Source organism: Trichechus manatus, unplaced genomic scaffold (assembly GCF_000243295.1).
Source record: "Trichechus manatus latirostris isolate Lorelei unplaced genomic scaffold, TriManLat1.0 scaffold00134, whole genome shotgun sequence".
In the NCBI taxonomy this organism is placed as follows: Eukaryota; Metazoa; Chordata; class Mammalia; order Sirenia; family Trichechidae; genus Trichechus; species Trichechus manatus.
In genome coordinates this window covers 273,820-296,765 of record NW_004444070.1, presented here as the reverse complement: position 1 = coordinate 296,765, position 22,946 = coordinate 273,820, and the positions used below count along the sequence as shown (strand labels likewise).

Genomic DNA, 22,946 nt, shown 5'->3' with positions numbered 1-22,946 from the left:
CCTTTCCGCCTTGATATTTCAGTAGCAAATGTCTATGTGTATCTCTACACAGGACACGGACCATTCTTTTAACTTCTTTTTACTTCCCCCCTTGCTGTTTACGGAGCCCTGGTGGTGCGGTGGTTAAGAGCTCGGCTGCTAACCAAGAGGCCGAACATTCAAATCCACCAGGCACTCATTGGAAACCCTATGGGGCAGTTTTGCCCAGTCTTGTAGGGTCGCTATGAGTCGGAATCCACTTGAGAGCAGCGGGCTTGGTTTGTTTGGGTTTTTTTCGGTTGCGTCCTATAGTGCTTCTGCAAACTGTCATTTCATCGCAGATCCTGTTTTCCTCTGTATGCAGACAGATTTTCAAAAAAAAAGTCTTACAATAACTGTCTGTACGGTATTTTTGATGACGGCACTGAAGAATTAGCCACCAAAGAGCGATGAGCGGTTAGTGTTTGTTTTTCAGCGGTCTGCATGGTGAGCCTCACGTCCTGAGTGAAGAGCAGTGTAGCAGGAACCATCCCTTCACCTTGAACCATTAAGGATTTAGGAAAAGTCTAGCCCTGGGATGATGGGACAGGCTCTCTTTGCTCTTCGGTGCTATGATGACTGAACTACTTTGATTGGTTTGTGTTTCTTTCTGGCCCCCAGAGCGATGGAACACTATTGGCTACAGGTTCCTACGATGGCTTTGCAAGGATATGGACGGAAGATGGTGAGTCCCGCGTCCCTCGTGTTCCTGTAGGATAATCGGTGTTTCAGGATGTTCCCATTGAGTGCGCTGACCGTGACTTTGAAGGCAACATGTGCGTTTTTTTTTTTGTTTTTTTTTTCCCTCACGTAACAGGCAACCTGGCCAGCACCTTAGGCCAACATAAAGGCCCCATCTTTGCCTTGAAATGGAACAAAAAGGGGAATTACATTTTGAGTGCTGGTGTAGACAAAGTGAGTATCACTTAAAATATCTCTCTTTGATCTCTAAATACTTAGTTCTTTTTAGTCGTGGTTTCTTTGAATTCTAAGGGTTTGTGCTTCCCCTTAGGAAATCAGACAGACTTGTTTAGGTTTTACTTGTTTTTGTTGTTTTGATCTTACTGTCATTTTTTTTTCCTTGAATGAAAAAGGATTTTTTTTTTAATTGTGGTAAAAATATATGTAACAAAACATTTGCCCATTCAACAATTTTTACGTGTACATTTCAGTGACGTCGATTACATTCATCATGTTTGCAAGTATTATCACTGTCTTTTTCCAAAGTATTCCACCACCATTAACAGAAGCTCAGTGCCCCCTGAGCAATGACTCTCTCCCCCTCCCACCCACCCCTGGTAACAACGAATAAGCTTTGTTCTCTTACTGTTAATTTGTATCTCATCATGGGAGTCCCTGGATAGTCTGGATGGTTAAGCACTGGACTGCTAACCAAAAGATGGGCGGTTCAAACCCACCCAGAGACGCCTCAGAAGACAGACTTGGCGATCTGCTTCTGAAAGGTCACAGCCTTAAAAACCATCCCTGCGTACTAGTATATGTTGGCTTGGGCTCCAAAACGTTCTGCATTTTCACAGTGATTTCAGAATAACTAGAAGACCTTGTTAGATTACTACTTTGTTTTTATTCAACTTTCAAAAATCAGTATAAAATAATAGACTTGACCTCGAAACATCATCACACTCCTGAGGAAGTCAGAATATGCATATATAGTGGATTCAAACATACTAATGATCATGACGATGACTCAGGACTGGACAGTGTTTCATTCTGGTTGCCGTGAATTGGAGCTGACTGGACAGCAGCTAACAACAGGTGACGTGTGTTCGGTAGGGCAGGGGTCAGGAAACTACAGCTCACAGGCCAGATCTAGCCCACTGCCTGTTTTCGTGAATAAAGTTTTATTGACACACAGCCACACCCATTTGTCTCTGGCTGCTTTGCCCCTGCAGTGGCAGAGTTGAATAGTTGCCTCAGAGACCGCCTAGCCCACAAAGTCCAAAGTATTTATCACGTGGCCCTTTACAGAAAATGTTGGCTGACCCCTGTTCTAGGGTATAACCATCAAAGTCAATAATTCCTTCACTTTCTCTCGCTCTTCAAAGCCAAGGAACTCTTTGCTCAAACTTGACAGCCTGGTACATGGTATAAATGAAAGCTGAGCTGCCATGGTTGACCAACTAAACGCTCTCATGTGACTACAGTCACACTTCCTAAGACGTTCTCATTCAGAGATGACGCACACATGACACTTTGTCACGCGCATGGTAGGCCATCGTAACTGCTGGCTGAATTATTAAAATGACTCATAAAAATGATAGCTGACATTTGTTGAGTGCTTCACTGCTACATATGTTAACCCATTCACTGCACCCAAGAAAGGAGGCAGTGCTAGTATGAGCAATCCCGTTTTCCAGGAGGGAAATGGAGGCCCAGAGAGGTTCCTCAGTTTCCCTGGGGACATACAGCTGTTGTAGAATGGAGGTAGGAGTAGAACCCAGATTCTGTATCACCATTAGGACTCTTTACTCATAAAATTCTAAACAGCCTTTGGTGTCGTCACCGCCTTCCTATCGGAAGGTTCTTGTTTTCATTCGTGTTTTTCTACCTGATTATCCATTTCCATTCTGCCAGATGATGAATCTTCTGCTTATTGAAAATGCATATTTGGAGTTGTATTGGTCTTGTGGGTTGTATACACTCTGCCATTATCACTCAGTTAACCACAGCAGGAGTAGTAACAATGTTCTCAACAGTTATACTGAGGGAGAAAATGCAGTTTACAGGATGCCCGCGTTGACTTTCAGTGTTTGCCGTACCTACCCAGTGTGACTTGAGTTTGTTTCAGATTCTTTAAAAACTCCTGTGTAATAACATAATGTAACATAAACATCGACTAAATGATACAGTTCCTGATGTAGTGTGTGAAAGTGTATCATAGAATTGTGAAAGAGTTTATATTGTTCCTGCAGTGCCTGGATTTCTGTGTGGGTCACTGCGTTAAAAAGTAAGGGACCCTGGTAGCACAGTAGTTAAGCACTCGGCTGCTAACCAAAAGATTGGCAGTTCGAACCCACTCAGAGGCTCCGCGGGAGAAAGAGCTGGCAACCTCCTCCTGTAATGATTACAGTCTAGAAAATCCTACGAGGTAGTTCAGCTCTGTCACACGGGGTTGCCAGGAGTCGGAATTGACTCACTGGAAACCAACAACGACATATTAAAAACTTATCCCCCCCTCCCCTGCCAAATTAAAAAAAGAGTTAATTGGTTTGGAGCTGACCAACTCTTAGAGAACCAAGTTTTAAAGATACTCTTGTGAGTGTTTCCTCTGAGAATTTCTATGACGAATAGAAAACGCGCTCAGTTCTTATGAAAGCAAAGTCTTTATTGTGATGATGTGGCGAGGAGGTTCCAGTTAAGGTGGTCATTCCAGTGGATTCAGAGTTCCTGCCAGGGGTCTTAGCTGAGCTGCCCCTGGCGGCTTCCCTAAGGCTCTCCCTCTTCAGTAGGGTGATAAGGAATCAGGATTTACTTCATGTCTCCAGGCAGAGATCATGGTTTCCCTTGTTTATAGACCAATAAATAGATGCCTCTCCTACCAGCTCCCACTGACCCCACTGGAATCCCCTTGCTCTGTGATAGCGACACCTCCAATTCATGAGGTGTGGATCGGGAGTTTTCTGAAATCCCAGTCTCTCCAGCTTTGCACTTTGGAAAGTACCAGGAAGACTTTTTGAACCGTTTTCAATGCTGTGGGTGGAGGGGGAGTCCTGGACAATTTTGGTAGTTTTCGTGGTATCCAATTGTCAGTAGAAAACACACACTGAATTTCAAAGACCTAGGGTGACAGAAGGAGTCCGTGGGTGGCACAGACGGTGAAGCGCTTGACTACTAACGGAAAAATTGGTGGTTCAGACCCACCTAGAGGTGCCTTGAAAGAAAGGCCTGGCAGTCTGCTTCTGAAAGGTCAGAGCCTTGAAAACTCTGTGGAGTGCAGTTCTACTCTGCACACATGGGATTGTCATGATTGGAATCTAGTCAGCAGTGCCTGGATATTTTGATTTAGGATGAAAAACAGGATGTCAGATTATCTCATTATTTTTTATATTAATTGCACGTTGAAATGGAGTGAAATTAAATATATTGTTAAAATCAGTTTTACAGTTACCTGTTTCCTTTTTCCTTTTTTTTTAACGTAGTTAGCGTAAAATTTAAAATTCCCTGTGTGGCTCCTATTATACCTCTGTTGGACACCGCTGGTTGAGAAGAGGGCCTCATTATCTCATACACTGCATTTTTTCTTAGAGTAAACTTTGCAAGAACAGTTACTAACTTTTTCTTTTGTTTCCGGAGCACAGACAACAATAATATGGGATGCCCACACAGGAGAAGCCAAACAACAGTTTCCTTTTCACTCAGGTAAGTAGGATTGGTTCTTGTAGTTCAGAGTCCTATGAAATGTGTCCCAAACTCATTGTGAATGATTAGGATAGGAGCCCGTGGAACCCAGCTGGTAAGGAGGAAACCGTTTCATCGAAAGCGTTGCTCTTAAGGATAGCAAGATACAAATGCCCTTACCACCCATCTGCTCAAGAGTTTGAAAACAGTAACAGAGCGCCAGCCACGGTGTTGGCGTGGGGCTCCTTTCTCCTGTGATCCCAGAGGGCTCCTGTATGGGAGTCCCTAAGACCACCCCCAGGTTTAGTGATTGACTAGGAGGACTCCTGGGACTCAGCATACATTCGTACTCACAGCTGTGGTATATCAAAATCAAAGGACACACAGCACAGTCAGCAAAGGGAAAAGGCACATGTGCCAAGTCTGGGGAGAACCAGGCACAAGCTTCCAACACCGTCTCCCCGTGCAGCCACACGAAACACACTGAATTCCTACAGCAATGGCTTGTGATAGCACGCATGAAGTATCGTCTACCAGGGAAACTCCTCGGTGACAGCACCCAGGGTTCTATTGGGGGCTGGTCACGTAGGCACCCTCTGCCTGGCTCATACCAAAATCCCAGACCCCTAGAAGGAAAGCAGATGTTCAGCATAAACCACATTGTTTGCACAATTTGGACACAGTGAGCCACCCTTACCAGTTAGGGAATGCTGGGAGCCCTCCAGAAATCCCAGTTCCCAGACTCCAGCCAGCGGCCACCCCTGCAGGCAGTCTTTAAGTCAGAGGCTAACAGTCTGCCTGCTGTTTGAGTTCTTCGCTGCACAGATAACGGAGCCACACTGCTGTGGACCCAGCCATACTCCTTGATGCGTTTGAGCAGCACCTGGGACCACTAGGTGTCTAGAGATTCAGAAGTTCCAGATCCTCACCTTCTTGCTTTCCTTTCCCGGCTCTGATCTCTGTTACTCTTGTCACATATGGCCTCTTAACTAAAAACAAAGACTGTTAGAGGAAATTGACTAAAAGTTGATAGAAGGTAGTAGGTTCCACTTCCCTTAATGGGAAGTATCTCTTCCGTTACGAGGGTGTGTCTGTGTGCCAGGGTGAACGTTATCTATTGTTTATCCAGCCAGTGATAGCTGTGCGTGAGGCGTTGTGCGTGTGGGAATCAGTGCCTGTTCTGTTTGGACAGCTTTGGGTGCCTGGGTCTGTGGCACACATAACATAAAATTTACCATTAGTGACTGTATGAGTTTCCTGGGGCCGTGGTAACAAAGTACCACAAACTGGGTGTATTGTCTCACTGTTCTGGCGGCTACACGTCTAAATTAGGTGTTGGCGGTGCTGATTCCTTGTGAGGGCTCTGAGGGGGAGACTGTTCCGTGCTCCTCTGCCAGCTTCTGTGGCTGGGTGTTCCTTGGCTTTCCTTGGCTTGTAGACACGTCACGCCCATCTATACCTCCATCGTCCCTGTGCGTCTCTTCTTTTATAGGGACTTCACTCAGATGGGATTAGAACCCAGCCTGCTTTAGTATGACTTCATGTTAACAGAACTGATAGCGTCTTCAAAGACCCTACTTCCAAACAAGGTCTTATTCACAGGTACCAAGGGTTAGGACCTCACCAAAGCTTTTTTGGGGAGAGAGAGACAAACCCTTAACAGTGACATTTAGTTTATTCACGTTAACATACAGTCATCACCACTCTCTAGTTCCAGAACATTTTCATCACCTCAAAGGAAACGCATTAAGGAGACACTCCCCACTTCCCCCTCCCACTCCCAGGCCCTGACAAGTCAACCTGCATTGTTTTCATCCGTGAGTGTCTTCTCTACGCCCAGCTCTTCCTGCTCTGTGTTCTGGACTGTGCAAACCAAAGCAGCCATCAAGTGAGAACATCGTCCCTGCTGGATTTCTATTGCGTTTGGCATAAATGCCAAAACCATCCCTCCCTTTGTTGTCTGGAAAGATCCAGTGACAAGCGAACAGCCCTAGAATACCAGACATGCCCACCTGTGTGATGGGAGGAATATTTGTAATACAAAAACTCTGGTTCCTACTTGTCAGAGAATAGTATGTCTGCGTTCACACATCAGTGAAGTCCCTTGTTTATAAAGTCAGCATGTCGTCACATTTCCCAAAGTGTTCCCAGGACCCCATGGACAGGCTTTACGTCAGCTGGCCCTAGAAGACCACAGACCACATGATTCTTCGGTGCTGAGTGACCTGTAGCTTTGCTGTCCATGGGGCTGACCCACATCCCAACACCTGGTCATGATGTTCCAGGTGGTGTTTGCTGCTGTTCAGTGTGAAGCAGTGTGCTAGGGGTTACTCAGAATGGAAGAAGGAAGAATTTTGCTTTTCCAGGTGAAATGCAGATGGTAAGATCTGTGAGGGCACCTTGCCTTAGGCGTCCCGGGCCCATCACTTAATGGGATGATCTGAGAAATTGCCTAGCCCTGCTTGGTTTTCTGGGGGTGTCCTCAGTCATCGTAAGCAGGAAGCATTAGCTAAAGCCCTAACTCTGGAATACTACTCAGAAAGAGTGAGGAACAAAGTGTTGATACACGTGACAAGTTGAATGGCTGTCCAGGGCCTTCTGTTGTTGTTGTTGGGTGCCAGCGAGTTAATTCTGACTCATGGCCAACCGATGTAACAGAGTAGAACTGCCCCATAGGGTTTTCTAGGCTGTAATCTTTCAGGAGCAGATCGCCAGGTCCTTCTCCAGTGGAGGTACTGAGTGGGTTCCAACCACCAACCTTTCAGTTAACAGCCAAGCGCGTAACCGTTGCGCCACTGTAGGGCTTTTTACTGAGTGAAAAAAGCCAATCTCAAAAGGCCACATACTCTGTGATTCCGTTTGTAGAACATTCTTGAAATGACAAAATGATAGACACAGAGAACAGATAAGGGATTGCTGGGGTTGGGAGCAGTAGGTGTGATTATAAAGGGATAGCATGAGGGAGATGGTCTGGGGATGGCATAGTTCTGTATTTTGATGGCGGTGGTGGTTACACACATTTACACATGCGATAAAATGACATAGAAGTCTACACAAACTTTGTACCAATATCAGCTTCCTGGTCTTGATAGTGTACCGTGGTTACATAAGCTGTACATAGATGTAACCATTGGGGGAAACTGGGTGAAGGGTACCTGGACGTCTCTGTACTATCTCACAACTTCCTGTGCCAGGAACCATGGGGCTGTTTTTTTGTTGTTGTTTTTTTATTGTTGTGCTTTAAGTGAAAGTTTACAATTCAAGTTAGTCTCTTGTACAAAAAGTTATACCACACATTGTTATGTGACCCTAGTTGCTTTCCCTATACTGTGACAGCACACTCCTCCTTTCCACCCCAGATTTCTGTGTCCCTTCAATCAGCTCCTGACCCTCCCTGCCTTCTCATCTCACCTCCGGTCAGGAGCTGCCCATTTAGTCTCATGTATCTACTTGAGCTAAGAAGCACACTCTTCACGAGTATCATTTTATGTCCATAGTCTAATCTAATCTTTATCTGAAGAGTTGGCCTCGGGAATGGTTTTAGTTCTGGGTTGACAGTTCAGGGGCCATGCTTTCTGGGGTTCCTCCAGTCTCAGACCATTAAGTCTGGTCTTTTTACTAGAATTTGAGTTCTGCATCCCATTTTTCTCCTGCTCCATCAGGGACTCTCTGTTGTGTTCCCTGTCAGGGTGGTCACTGGTAGCAGCTGGGCATCATCTAGTTCTTCTGGTTTCAGGCTGATAGAGTCTCTGGTTTATGTGGCCTTTTCTGTCTCTTGGGATAGTACTTTCCTTGTGTCCGTGGTGTTCTTCGTTCTCCTTTACTCCAGGTGGGTTGGGACCAACTGGTGCATCTTAGATGGCTGCTGGCTAGCTTTTAAGACCCCAGACGCCGTAGGCCTGTTTTTAAACACTCTGCTAAGATGTAACAAAGGGAGACAATCTCTGCCCTGGGAATGTATACTGTGGAAAAAGCCTCTGCTGGCTTTCAGCCAGATCCTCACACACCATACTCCCCTGGGGACGGAGGGGAACGTGGAAGCTGATGGGATTCCTGCAGTTATGGTGGATAGACATGTGGAGGGCTGCACCCCTTATTTATAGACTGGGAAGGGGCGGTGCAACTGTTAGCATATCGTGAGCAAGCTGCATTCTTCTCCCAGTTCTAGTGCCGACTCCTGGTAGTTGTCTCAGGTAATTGGCTTCAGAGCACACTGGAGCTGGAAGGGACATTGGTGGTCAGTACACCCAGCCTCTTACAGTGGAGTCAGCAAAGTACGGCCCAGATGCAGCCCGCTGCCTGTTTCTGTAAATAAAGTTTTATTGGAACACGGCCAAGCCTGTTTGTTTACGTATTGTCTGCAGTTGCTTTGCATAGAGTTGAGGAGCTGCGACATAGATTGATGGTCCTAAAACCAAACGTATGTCCTCTCTGGCCCTTCACAGGAAAAGTTTGTCAGTCTTTGTCCTGGTGTTTGAGATGAGAGCACTGCACCCAGGGAGGTTATGTGATTTGGATTCTAACCTGGTTTCTTCCCCCCATATCATGCTACCTCTCTCTCTTTTTTTTTTTTTCTCCCAAATGTGTTTCCAAGCAAATGTGATATGTGCTGGAGAGAGGATAAGGTCCCAGCTGTGTGTCAGTCATGTTGGCTCTATGTTGTCTACTGCTCAGCTGATGATGAACCCAAACCAGAGGCTCCTGGGGACTAACAGTCCCCAGTGTCTATTGATTCCTCGTGCTTTAAGTGACATCATTTGAAAATACGAATCATGGTGGCCTGTAATGGGGTGTCACGAGGCATGTTTTGCAAACCCGTGAAGTGTGGGGGGTTGGGGGTGGGGAGTCCCTGTACCCAGCACCAGAGGGTCAGCCCAGGGACCTGACCTGCAGCTGAGGATACCAAGCCCAGCAGCTGTGCCATGAGGCTCGCCTTCCTCATGTCCAGCTGGTCACTCCAACTCTGGACTTTAATAGGTGAAGGGAGAATCACAGCAGTATTCAGGCACTTAGGGGAAAGGTAGGATTTCCAGATGGACTGTGTGTGGCGTCAAGGCCAAAAACGTGTTGTGAGCAATGGAGGGGGAGTGAGAACCCATATTGTGCCTTGCATAATGGAGAAGACAGGTGGTGTTTAGGAAAATAGACGAGTGGGGCTGGCCTCCGCAGGCTGGGAGAGTTGTCTTGACCTTGCGCCTTCTCCTGGGGACATGTGTGGAGCCCACTCAATACCAGGGCCCATCCTGACTGTGCAAACTCTTCCCAGACGCAGCCTCCTCCACCCTACTTACCCCTCATCCCTCCTGCCAACACCCATCCCCAGTGGAGCTGGGCCTTCTGGACCTTGCAGAGCACTTCACTCAGTGGAGGCACGGGCAGGAGGAAGGCTAATGCAGTAAGGATCCAAAAGGCCAGCACTACTTTTCCCTCCCCATCGGTGGATATAAAAAGAAACTGAGACCCTCCACAGAAACTCCTCTTTATGGTGCAATTCCAAGAAGAACCTTTGTCCCTCAAGTGACCCTGCACGGACCAGTTACGTGTCCACTGACATGTGGGGCTAACCTGGGTTTAATAAAGGCGGCAGTATATGCTCTGTATGGAGAAATAGATTTGTTTGCAGATGGACCTGTCCAAATTCAAGGAATATTTTAGGGCCACAGAAAACTAGTAAGAGCAAATGCCCCAACTTGAAATAACCAGAACATGCAACTCTTTCCTAAATGGCAGTTATTGTGCCACCTCACTCTCACTCTCCAGGTCAAGAAAAGCAGGTTCTTAGAATGTGTATATGTTTATATTCTAGAAATTGTTTCCCCAAATGTGGATAAAGCTTGCACGTAAGTTCATAAATGAGGCTGAGCTCATCTGAAGTCATTTAAAAAAAAAATTACCCCCTTTTTTTTTTTTTGCTAAAAATGCACTAGATTCTGTGGGAAAGAATCGATTATAAGGACTGTTTTGAATAAGGGGACCTCTGGAACCTGTCCTTTGTTGATAGGGCCGAGACTGTGAAATGAAAGAATTTAAGGAATGTGAAAAGGGCAGTGGATGGAATGCATTAGTGTGTTGTGGGAGATTTTTTTAATAGAAGAATCTTGAGCATAAGATACGAAGTCATTTTCCTCTCTTTTATTCTCCTCATCTAAAACAAATGAAACTTGCTCATCACAGCGATATTCCTGGAAGCAGAAGCAGGCAGCCACGTGTTTCGCACTTACCCTTACTTATCTGTGAACACAGGAATGAGAAACGCTATACATCCTAGGTCACGAAAGGAGTAAGGAGGTCTCTCTGCAGAGGCATTTGGTCATCCCTCTGGATGTAGACAGAGAAGGTCTTTGAAGGAAAGAGGCTGTGTACAAGCTGGAGATATCTGTCAGCACGTGATTAGATAAGGCTTCTCTACTATGCTCTTACATGTTCTGATGAATCAGCTGAGCTCTGTGCACGACTAATAGATGCCAATGTTCTCCCTGTGTTCCCTGCTCCACAGCCCCCGCTCTTGATGTGGACTGGCAGAACAACACTACCTTTGCCTCCTGTAGCACGGACATGTGTATCCACGTGTGCAGACTCGGCTGTGACCGCCCAGTCAAAACCTTCCAAGGACACACAGTAAGTGGGCATTCTGATTACTGGACTCGAGTTCATGAGAATGTGCTGGGAGGAGGGAGCTGTTTCTTTTATACCTGGAATTAAAAAGCACTGCCTGTTAGCAGGGTCATGGGGTGGGCAGCGAGGAAGATCAGCCCTTGCTTTCCAGGGATATTGTGCTACAGCCTTCCATCCCTGTTTCGCCAGATGTTGTTGTGTCTGATCATGATGCTTGAAACTGTTGCCACCGTCTTGTTACTACCCAGAATGCCAAAGTGGAGAGATGGTACCTCTGCTGAAAGAAGGAGCTCTGGTGGCACAGTGGTTAAAAGTGCTCAGCTGCTAACCAAATGGTCAGCAGTTTGAATCCACCAGCCGTTCTGTGGGAGGAAGATGTGGCAGTCTGCTTCCATAAAATTTACAGCCTTGGAAAATCTATGGGGCAGTTCTACTCTGTCCTGTTGGGTCACTATGAGTTGGAATCAACTTGATAGCAGCGGGGTGGGTGGCCCAGAATGTCCACAATGACTCTAAAGCAAAGATGAGAAGATAAGAGGGCAGGGAAACTAGAGGACTGGAAACAGAGCAACCAGAATGCAGTTAAAGAGAATGTTGACACATTGTGAAAAATGTTAACTGATGTCACTAAACAATTTGTGTAGAATTGTCAAATGGGAACCTAATTTGCTGTGTAAACTTTCACCAAAAACACAATAAAATATTGTGTTTTTTTTTTTTTAAAAAAAAAAAAAGCACTGTGGCTGCAGACCAGTTCTTCTACAATCTTGGGCTGGCTGGCTACCCTACCTGGTTGGCTTAACCCAGGTATAGGTAGGCAGTGACAGTAGTAATGATGAGTTCGAGTTGAGAAACCAAGTGAAGGAGGGTTATGCCACCTAACAAACGTTACCGTCTTTCAAAAGAATTTTTAAATTAACATAAATTACATTATGCCACTTCCTACTTTTATGCCTATGTACATAAACATGTATGTAAATGTTTAGAATTCTTCTATCTAGTCCCTGCTTCAGTCGATCTTCCACTGTGACTCTTCTAAAAAGAGAGAGGCTCGTGTTATCGCCCTGCTTAATGGAACATTTGAAGGCTCTTTGTAGCCCGCTCCAGTAATTGGTGGGAAGGAAGAAAGTGAAACCAAGGTTGACAGAGATTCTCCTAAACCAAGTTTGACTTATCTATAGCATATCTGCCAAAACATGGGTAACCTGTAGAAGCATGTTTGTATGTGAATGCCATCTGTCATGTGTCTCAATTGAAGAAAAGATCGAACACTTCAGTCTGCTGGATAAAATCCAGAATCTTTTGCATGGACTTATACTTCCAGCCCCAGCAGAGTAACTGGTACCAGACTTTTCTCTGTTAATAAAAGCAGCCATAAAACTGGACAAAGTGCAGGAGGCAGCAGTGTTCAGGCATTGAACAACAGGCAGAGCAGAACGGTGATCCCTGAGAGAAAGGAAATGCACAAGGTGAGCTCCACATTTGCCATGGCTCCACCTTCCTTTGCAAGGGAGCCCAAGCTGAGTGTTGCTATCACAGAGCTGGGGAGGCAGAAATTGGAGTTCAGGACTGATGAAGCAGCTGGAATTTGCAGAGCAGGGTTTTAGAGAAGATAGAACTGAGCAGTTCCAGCGAAGTGGGGCCTCAGAAGTCTGTGTAAAATTGTTTGCAGATCTTTGGCCAGTTTCTAAGCCGTGCATACACAGGGCAAAACTCTATGGGGCCTAGCAGAGAGTGGCTACTATAGAAATGAGAGGTGAAGAGGACATTAACGTTTATGCAATGCTGGGAGGCATTGGAATTCCAGCCAAGCTGTAGTGGTGAGACTGAGCACCTCAGAGCCCAGAAACAACACACCTTAGGAATGAGAATCTTACCCTAGAGTAAGGGCCTTGCCCGAGGCCTAAGGAGAAATGAAAATAGACCTGCACTAACAAAGAATAAATCCAAGCCTGGCAGGATTATTGAGTCACCTGCCAGAACAAAACTCAATGCCCTTTAAAAGAAAATGAAAAGGGAAAAAAATTCAGACTCTACGATGTAAATTCCACAATGTCCAGCATATAATAAAAGATTGCTAAACACATGAAGCAACAGGAAAAGGTGACCATAGTTTATCAAGAGGGGGAAAAATCACTAAAACTAACCCTGAGATGACTCAGATGTCAGAATTTGCAGCAAAGACTTTAAAGTAGGTGTGATAAAAATGTACAAGAACATAAAGGAAAAGATGGTTATAATAAGTGAATAGGTAGGGAATCTTAGCAGAAAAAGGAAAACTAAACAATCAGTGGGAATTTGAGAACTGAGAGGTACAATACCTGAAAGAAAAATCTTAGTGGAGGGGCTTAACAGCAGATGGGAGAGTACAGAAGTAAGATTAGTGAACCTGAAGATAGAGAAATTTTACTGGCCTGTGGAGAAATAGAAAAGTGTCCAACATCCATGTAACTGGAGTGCCATAGGGAGAGAAAAAAGCAAATGGAACAGAACAATTATATGAGGCAATAATGGGCACATTTTCCCAATTTAGCGGTAAACAACTTTCAATCTAAGAAGCTCAGCAGACCCCAAGCAGGATAAACATAACCACACCTACACACCTAGGCGTATGGTTGTGAAATGCTAAAAATCAGCGATAAAGAGAACATCGTAAAAGCAACCCATTCCTGTCGCCATCGAGTCGATTCTGACTCATAGTGACCCTGTAGGACACAGTAGAACTGCATCATAGGGTTTCCAAGGAGTGGCTGGTGGATTTGAACTGCTGACCTTTTTGGTTAGCAGCCTGAGCTCTTAACCACTGCGCCACCTGGGCTTCTAAAAGCAACTTAAAAAAAAACAAAACAGCCAAACCCCCGGCTGTTGAGTCAATTCTGACTCATAGCCACCCTATAGGATGGAGTAGAACTGCCTCTTAGGGTTTCCAAGGAGCGGCTGTTGAATTCAAACTGCCGATCTTCTGGTTAGCAGCTGAGCTCTTAACCGCTACGCCGCCAGGGCTCCAAACAAACCAAACCTGTTGGTGTTGAGTCAGTTCAGACTCACAGTGACCGTATAGGACAGAGTAGAACTGCGCCATAGGATTTTCAAGGAGCGGGCTGCTGGATTCAAACTGCCGACCCTTTTGGTTAGCAGCTTGAGCTCTGAACCACTCTGCCACCAGGGTGCCTAAAAGCAACCAGAGGGGGAAAATGTCACACAACAATGTTATATACAGCAGCTGGATCCTCATGAGGTTTCTTGGCATGGCCCTTTCCCCAGCGGATCGCTCCGTCTCTCCCTTGTGACTCAGTCTCCTTGGAAGACTACTGCCTGTCTCGCATCTGCCTGGAATGCTCCCCCACCTTAGACTCTCACAGCGTCCCCCATACAAAATCCTCCCCATCTTCCCAGACCCCATTCAAACGTCCTCTTCTCTCTGGCTTCCTCTGGAATCCCCGGGCTCCCACCTGGGTCCCGGTCATCCACGTGTGCACCTCAGTCTTGACCTGCAGTGGTGGGCAGTGGCTGCTTGGTGCGGCTGGCTGGCTCAGGAGACACAGAGTACTTGATCAAGGGCGGCATCCGTTGCTTCCTCTTCAGCACCAGGAGTGTCACGTAATGTTCTGAATTGAGTCAGAAATCTCAAACCCTCGTGTTAAAGCCAGGGAAGAGGATCGCAGCCTCCAGAGCCTCGCATTTTAGCTTGAATTCCTTGTCCTCCGCTCTTATTTCCTTTGTACCTACCTTCCCAGCGTCCGCCCTGGTGGGCAAGTGCTTTAGCGTGTGGACATTAATTGTTTTCCTCACATCTCTCTGTGGCTATAAACTGCTCCTCTCTGTATTTTTTGGTCTAAACTTGCTTCTTCTCTAATCGCAGGCTATCCCCTCCTCTGCCAGGTGAATCCAGTCAAGCTGTTAATATGGCTACGCTAAAGTTTTTGCATCTTCTAGCTAACTCCATCGAGACTTTCCCCATATCACACCACCGGGCTTTTTAAATGCGTCTTATAGCAGCCAGTCATTCTCAACAAAACAGGAGCTCAACTTCCTTGCGCCTATTTCTTCCCAAGACCTTTCAGCCGTGTCTGGGAGCTTCCTGGGAACTGTGTCTTGAGCTGCAGAGTGGGGGAGGAAAAGAAAAAAACCAGCCAGTTGCTGTGGAGTAAGTTTTGACTCATGGTGATCCCATGTGTGCGAGGGTAGAACTGTGTTCATGGGGTTTTCAATGGCTGACCTTTTGGAAGTAGATCACCAGGCCTTTCTTCCGAGGCACTTCTAGGTGGACTCAAACCGCCAACCTTTCAGTTGACAGGGCAGCTTGTTAACCATTTGCATCACCCAGGGACTTTGTGAGGGAGGGAGGGTCATAGAGAATTCTCTCTGAAAACAAGATCCATCCCACCCTAGAGGACTGAGGTGGTTCAGCTGGGGGCAGTAAATGTGACCAGATGCACACTCCAGGCCCAAAGAGATCTGCCCACAGCTGTTCCTCTCTACATTGTAATCAGGGCTGCCCACACAGCCTTTGTCCATGCTGAGCTGTCCCTGCAGTGCCTCTTACCAGCCCCAGCTGCTCTTGGGGTCCTCCTGGACCCTCTGTATCACACACACTCATCTCCAGTCTGACCACATAATCCTCCCCAGCTTATGCTCCTTGACTCCAAGCCTCCTGCTCCTCCTTCCAGCCCATCTGCCATTGGTGCCACATGGAACCAGATGTGGCCTTGTCACTTCTCTGCTGAAGACTCCTCAAAACTCAGTGTCCTCAGAAAGTTAATGTGACCATATAATTTGTGATCCAATCCAGGGCACTTACGCATCTGAAATTGACTCTAAAATTAAGTATGAGTGTAAAATTAGTTAGAGGTTCAGGGATGGTGCAAATGATTTGCACTCGACAGCTCACCTAAAGGAGCCCTGGTGGCGCAGTGGTTAAAGTGATCGACTGCTGACTGAAAGGTCAGTAGCTCCATAGGAAAAAGATGTGGCAGCCTGCTTCCATGGAGATTACAGCCTTGGAAACCCTGTCCGATCACTAGGAGTTGGAATCGACTCAATGGCAGTAGGTTTGGTTTTTTTTTGGAACTAACCTAAGGGTTGGGGGTTCAAACCCACCCAGCAGCACCATGGAAGAAAGGCCTGGCAATCTGCTTCCGTAAAGATTACAGCCAAGAAAACCCCATGGAGTACAGTTCTACTCTATAACACATGGGGGCACCATGAGTTGGAATTGACTTAAAGACTATGGTTTTTTGGTTTTGGTTTGTGAAATTAGTTCATTGGTAGGCTGGGACAACAGGCGTACATGGAACTGTCCCCGCCACCGGCCCCACACGTCCCATTGGATCATCACGTGGCCACCGTTTCCGCAGTTCACCCAGCTTGACACGCCATCCCTGCCTCACGACTCTGCTGCAGGTGGTTCCTTTGTAAATTTCTGTTCTGTTCTGTCTGGTGGGGTCACAGTACCCCCACTCCACCCCCAAGATTTAGCCGAGGGGCCACCTGGCCCTCTAGACCTGGAAAACTATCTGGAAGACCATTCCTTCCTGCCTGCCCGGTAGCAGCCAGAACCACCTGTGAAAACTCAGCTTGTACATCCTGTCGCTTGTTACTGACTTGCCTATTAGCCTTGGATTGCGAGTCTATCCCCCCCACCCCCACCCCAGGCAAGGGTTCTGTATGTGTGTGTTCCTAGCAATGACCAGAAACAAAAAACAAACCAGTTGCCATCAAGTCAGCACAACTCGTGTGGACTGCGTGTGTGTCAGAGTAGAACTGTGCTCCATGGGGTTTTCAAAGGCTGGTTTTTCAGAAGTAGATCACCAGGCCTTTCTTCCGAGGAGCCGCTGAGTGAACTGGAACCACCAACATTTTGGTTACCAGTCAAGCATGTTAACCATTTGTGGCACCCAGGGACTCCCTGGCAGTGATGAGCACGTGCGTTTGATTTGTCCTGCACATCTGTTTATCTGCATGTGTATTTGGGAATTGGGGTCACACCACCTCTGGCCTGGGTTAGTCCCTCATTCCATGTTGAACTCTTGCATAAAAATGTATGGTTTTTTATTCCACCCTCCCCCCCGCCACCTCATTCACCACCCAAAGAGAAATATCTGGTACACTTTTAGACAGAGAGAGTAACTGTTGTACTAACAGTGCATATAAAAGTGAGTTTGAAAGTCCAGTCTTAAAATAACTGTGGTTTTATCGGTTCTATTTATGCGTTTATTCTATGTAATTTTGCTTCTTTCCCTGGTTTTTTTTTTTTTTTAAGGAATATGGATGAGGGTGGCTGGTTATGTATGGTGTATGGCTGTGATTTTACATAAATGAGAGGCCGAGTAAGAAAAACAGGAAAATACATGGATTTGTCAGCCATGTCAGGTCAATCAAGAGTCTGTTTGCAAAGAAGACAAGGACACTACTGCCCCCTGCTGTACAGCTGTGTTACCTACTCACAGACCTTTTTTTTTTTTTTTCTTTTCCTTATTGAGAATATGCACGGCAGAACGTATACCGGTACAGCGATTTCTACCCGCACAATTCAGTGACATTGATTGCGTTCTTCAAGTTGGGCAACCATTCTCGCTATCCTTTTCCTTCGTTTCTCCCCCATTAACATAAACTCATTGCCCCCTAAGTTTTCTGTCTAACCTGTCGAGTTGGTCACAGACCTTTATTTCTTTTCACAACCCTTTGCTCTCTTTCAGAATGAGGTCAATGCAATCAAGTGGGATCCTTCTGGAATGCTGCTAGCGTCCTGCTCCGATGACATGACGTTAAAGGTAAAATCGTCTGAAAGAGGGGCCGTTCACCCCCCACACCCGATGTGCACCGATGCAAGCTTGACATCTGCTGTTCCTTTGGGTTATTGTTTTGTTACTGCACGTACATCCTTCCTCTCTAATTTTTTCACATTGCTGACTCGATTATTGGAGTCTCTGGGTGGTGCAAACGGTGAACGCTGTTAGCTGCTAACCAAAAGGTTGGAGGTTCAAGTCCACCCAGAGGTGCCTGGGAAGAAAGGCTTGGCAGTCTACTTCCAAAGGATCACAGCCATTGAAAACCCTGTGGAGCACAATCCTACTCTGACATATGTGAGGTTGCCATGAGTCGGAGTCAATCAGCAGCAAGTGGAAGTGGGAAAAAACCTGTTTATTCGCCTTCATCTAATTAACTGCTGTTTATCAGTCAAGGATCCTGCTGAGAGCCCTGGCCTTCCTGCACCCTTTCTCTCCGGCACCCCCGTAACGTTTGCCCGCTCTCTGCTCGGGCACTTCCTGGACAGCGGGAGCCTCTATGCTGTCTGTAGTGCCCACAGTGCTCTGAGCTCCTCGGGGGGTGGGAGACCCAAGGCACAGCCATGGAGTGGTAATGCAGCACTCCCCTGGTTGGGTGCCACTGCGTGTTCATGGTGCTCTCAATCTGCCTCCCCAGATCTGGAGTATGAAGCAGGATACGTGTGTCCACGACCTTCAGGCTCACAGCAAAGAGATCTACACCATAAAGTGGAGCCCCACCGGCCCGGCCACCAGCAACCCCAACTCCAACATCATGCTGGCAAGGTAGGGGAGACGGCAGCAGCCAGGCGCGGCTCCTAAACGTGGCCTTGCCCGCTGTTGTTCAGGTAGAACCCGGCCGCCAGAGTTAACCCACAGATGGAGCGACATGTTGTGGCAGCTAAGGCGTGTGCAGGCTGTTTTAGCCCTGTCCCAGCTGAGTGAAGCAGTAGCTCACGTTGAAGGCGCTGACGGTACATAGCTATCAAGCGACAGCAAACTCGAGATAAAGATTAGTTCAGCTGGGAGGCTGGGAGAAGGTCGTTGTGACTTGTCCAGGTTTGGAGCACCTTGCTTCAGAGGCAGCTTCTGTTAAGACAGAGAAAGGAAACACAGGTAGGCTCGAACCTGGGGCTTCTTTTGCTTGGCTCGGCTTGGATGTGCAGGTGGCAGGATAGTGGGATGTCTGAGGGGTTATGAGGGGTTTCCCGGCCCTACACAGATCAGGAGCCCTGGTGGCGAAACAGTTAAGTAATTGCTTGATTGCTAACTGAAAAGTTAGTTTGAACCCACTCAGCAGCTCCGTGGGAGAAAGACCTAGCGATCTGTCCCCCTAGAAATTTCAGCCCTGGAAACCCTATGGGGCAGCTCTGTTGTGTCCTATAAGGTCGCTAGCAGTCAGAATCAACTCAACACCAAACAGCAATAGCCACGGACAGGTGTCACCTGACCATTTATGTCGTAGGCTCCATAGGAACCAGCGTGAGAGTCCATCCAACACCAGGATCAGAAAGAGTGATGATAAGTGACAAAGGTGATCTCCCCAGAACCAACTCACTGTAGGCTGCCGCAAACAGCATGGTAGCATCCTGACGCTGGCCAGGCCCCATTCAAAATACAGTGACCGGGGTTTTCCTGGGAATATTTAAAAGAACAAGCTGGTGCGATTTGAGACTGACTTGCCAGCACACTCAGGGATCTGGAAGCCATGTTCTGAAGAACTGTGGGTGTTCACTTAGCCTGGAAAAGATAGGACTTGGGAAGGAACGTCTGGTTACCAGGAAAGAGAATGCAAGTAATTGTCCTAAAGTTCCGTGGTGGAGAATACACTATACTCGTTTTTGTTTTTTAAGGTTTTTCTTTAATATTTTATTGTGTTTTTGGTGAAAGTTTACACAGCAGTTTAGGTTCCCATTCAGCAGTTTCTGCACAAGTTGTTCAGTGACATTGCTTACATTCTTCACAATGCGTGAACATTCTCATTATTTCCCTTCTGGATGTTCCAATTCCATTCATCTAGTTGCCGTAGTCCCTTACGTTCTCATCTTTGTTTTAAAGTAATTGTTGACCATTTTGGTCTTACATAGGTGATTTTTAAAGGAACACAGTACTCACAGGTGATATTCTTCATTTTGTGAGCCTCTGTTATTTAGCTACAAGGTGAACTCAGGGGCTAGTTTCAGTTCAAGGTTTCAGGAGTGTCTGTGGGCAGGAGTCTCAGGGAGTCATCCAGTCTCAACGAGTCCAGTAGGTCTGGTTTGTTTTATGTTGGTTTTGTTTTTTTTTAGGAATTTGAGGTTCTGTTCTGCATTTTTCTCCCGTTGTGTTAGGGTCCATCTGTTGTGGCCCTTATATACTGTAATTGTTTTTGATGGCTCCAGAAGGTGCTTTTGTATCCCATGGCACCCACTGTGAATGTAAATTATCCTTTTTGCCCCCATCGAGAGATGCAGTGCCACATAACAGCTTCGTGATATGTACTCTTATTTTAAATTCGAAAACTAAAATTTGCAGCCCTCAGCAATGGGATCGTATATTTGGATGCGATTATGTTTTAATTCCTGTTGGATTAACATTTTCACTTGTTCAATTTGTGATTTTTCCACATGAGGCTATCTGCATTCGTTCAGTTGGTGATGAGAGATTTTACATTTTAAGTCGTAGGAGCATCTTAGAAAACATAGCAGAAATTCTGCGAAAGTATTTGTCCTTCGTATCTGTAGAAAACTCAAACAAATGAATGTAGATTTCAGTTTGTTTCCCTGGTAGCCCCACCCAACAAAGCAGAGGGTATTCGTTTTATGCTCCGTGGGTGATGCAAACAGTTAACGCACTTGGCTGCTAACCAAAACGTTGGAGGTTCGAGTCCACCCAGAGACACCTCGGAAGAAAGACCTAGAGATCTACTTCTGAGAAATCATCCATTGAAAACCCTATGAGCACAGTTCTACTCTGACACACATGGGGTCGCCATGAGTCGGCATTGACTCCATGGCAGCTGGTTCTCTGTTTCGTTTTATAACTAAGGCTTTCTTTTCAATACATCTTAGTGGCACGTTTTGAAAGAGAAAACAATCACCAGTGTATTGTCTCTCCCAGCTTGAAAACTAGGGAAGAAAGACAGTGCATAAAAATAGAAACAAACCAGTGTATCCCTGTGGTCACGTTTTCTCCACCATTTTGCCAGTGCTTCGTTTGATTCTACGGTTCGACTGTGGGACGTGGAGCGAGGCGTCTGCATTCACACGCTCACAAAGCATCAGGAACCTGTCTACAGTGTAGCTTTTAGCCCTGATGGGAAATACTTGGCCAGTGGCTCCTTCGACAAGTGTGTCCATATCTGGAATACTCAGGTAATCTCCTGACTCCCACGAGGATGTTTTCAGTGACCCAGGCTCGGAACAGTGACCCTTTTGTGCACTCAGTTGAGCTGCCCCAGTCAGAGGACTCTGAGCACACTCAATGCCCCAGGCAGAGCCCGGCCCCAGTGCCATGTTCGCTCTGCTTCATGTAGGCTGTAGGGGCTTATCCCCAGTGCACACCCAGAGCAGCTCCTCTCCCCCAGGAAGATCTGCAGTTTCGGGTGTCCTCGGGGCTCTTGGCCATTAAACTCACTGCTTTAAGATGATTAAGTTTATAGAAGTCTGAGTTCATCAGAATGTCTTCTACCTTGAAGGGTTCTTCTCTTCCCTTTTTCTGAGCCCCTGGCATGGCATCTTCAGCCTGTATCCTGTTCTTCTTGGACATGAGCTCTCATCTCAGAAAAGCATTACCCATTATCATCGCAGAAGCAGCCCTCTAGATACTGGGCTGGTGGCGGGGTGGTGGTGCTGTCCGTTCCATCCAAGCTATCCAGAGCAGAGCAGCCAAATGGGGGGAAGCCAACACCAACCCCTTATACACTGTTTAATCTGGAGGCAGACCACACTCTAAGGAAACTCTCCTTCAACTGATTGGTTGATTATATTAGGTTACATTATAGAGGGCAATTACATTACATTACATTGTAGAAGCTCATTACATTACATTATGCTACATTATGAAGGGTTATTATATTACCTTATGGAGAGGTCATTAATTACATTACGGAAGGTGATTACATTGCATTATGGAAGTTAGTTATATTACATTACATTCTGGAACAGCAACTAGTCTACTGTTCGGTAAAACCCTTGGGAACCATAGCCTAGCCAAGTTGACACATAAAATTAACCATCACAGGAAGGAAGAGCCTCGGATGAAGAATGTTTCATCAAAGTCCTTGAGCCAAAATTGCCCATCAGATGAGTCCTGCATTTCACAAGAATGGGCCTTGGTCCCCCTGCCACGCTGTCTTAGGCAGGGAGCGGCCTGTGGCCTCTGCAGAAATGTGGCAGCAGATTCAGTGGGCGTCAGCGGGTCATCCATGCTCCCCATGGTAGGAGCTCTGAGCTGAACATTCCTCCGTGTGTTTGAAGGTTTTCATGGTAAACACCGGGGGCGGGGTGCTGCCCACCCCAGAAGTGTTCTGAGTTCATGCTCGTCTTGTAAGTGACTCTTGCTTTGACTTGCAGAGTGGAAGCCTCGTGCACAGCTACCGGGGCACCGGCGGCATCTTTGAGGTGTGCTGGAATGCACGTGGGGACAAAGTGGGCGCCAGCGCGTCTGATGGCTCGGTGAGTGGCTCTGGGGGTTTGTGGGACCAGCCCGGGAAACGGGGTGGGTCACAATGGCTAGACCCTGAGAGGGACTGTACAGCCAGGTCTCCGGGGGGTTGTTGTCATTGGTGGGACTAATCCACTGAGGGCTCCACCACTGCCTTACACACAGCAGGCACCAACGAGTGCGTATGGAGCGAAGGAAACTTCCCAGCTGGGTCCCATTTGGGTTAGCCCCACATCTGGGAAGGGCCAGTTGTCCGTCCCTCTGGAATGTCCTTCTGCTCACCATTTTTGCAGTTAAATCAGTGGCTCTCAGCTGGGGGTGATTGTGCTCCCAGAGGGGACATCTGGCAGTGTCTAGAGACATTATGAGTTGTCGCAACTTGGGGAGGTGGATGCTACTGGCATCCATAGGATGGTGACCAGGCATGTGGCTCAACACCCTACAGTGCACAGGACGACCCCCACCACAGAGAATGACTAGTGGGTGGAGACCAGGGATGCTGCTAGACACCCTACAGTGCACAGGACGGCCCCCACCACAGAG

At 46.8% G+C, this 22,946-nt stretch overlaps 1 protein-coding gene across 4 annotated transcripts in view; it reads left to right on the top strand.

The window, feature by feature from the left end:
• TBL1X (transducin beta like 1 X-linked) overlaps positions 1–22,946 on the top strand; it is a 226,795-nt gene that overhangs the window by 199,835 nt on the left and 4,014 nt on the right. For all 4 annotated transcript variants that reach the window (XM_023739421.1, XM_023739423.1, XM_023739422.1 and 1 more), the window contains 8 exons: positions 640–703; positions 836–933; positions 4,338–4,398; positions 10,874–10,995; positions 17,691–17,765; positions 18,418–18,545; positions 20,947–21,112; positions 22,313–22,414. In XM_023739421.1, the coding sequence (XP_023595189.1) occupies positions 640–703; positions 836–933; positions 4,338–4,398; positions 10,874–10,995; positions 17,691–17,765; positions 18,418–18,545; positions 20,947–21,112; positions 22,313–22,414 (816 nt within the window). The remainder of the gene's footprint in view (positions 1–639; positions 704–835; positions 934–4,337; positions 4,399–10,873; positions 10,996–17,690; positions 17,766–18,417; positions 18,546–20,946; positions 21,113–22,312; positions 22,415–22,946) is intronic.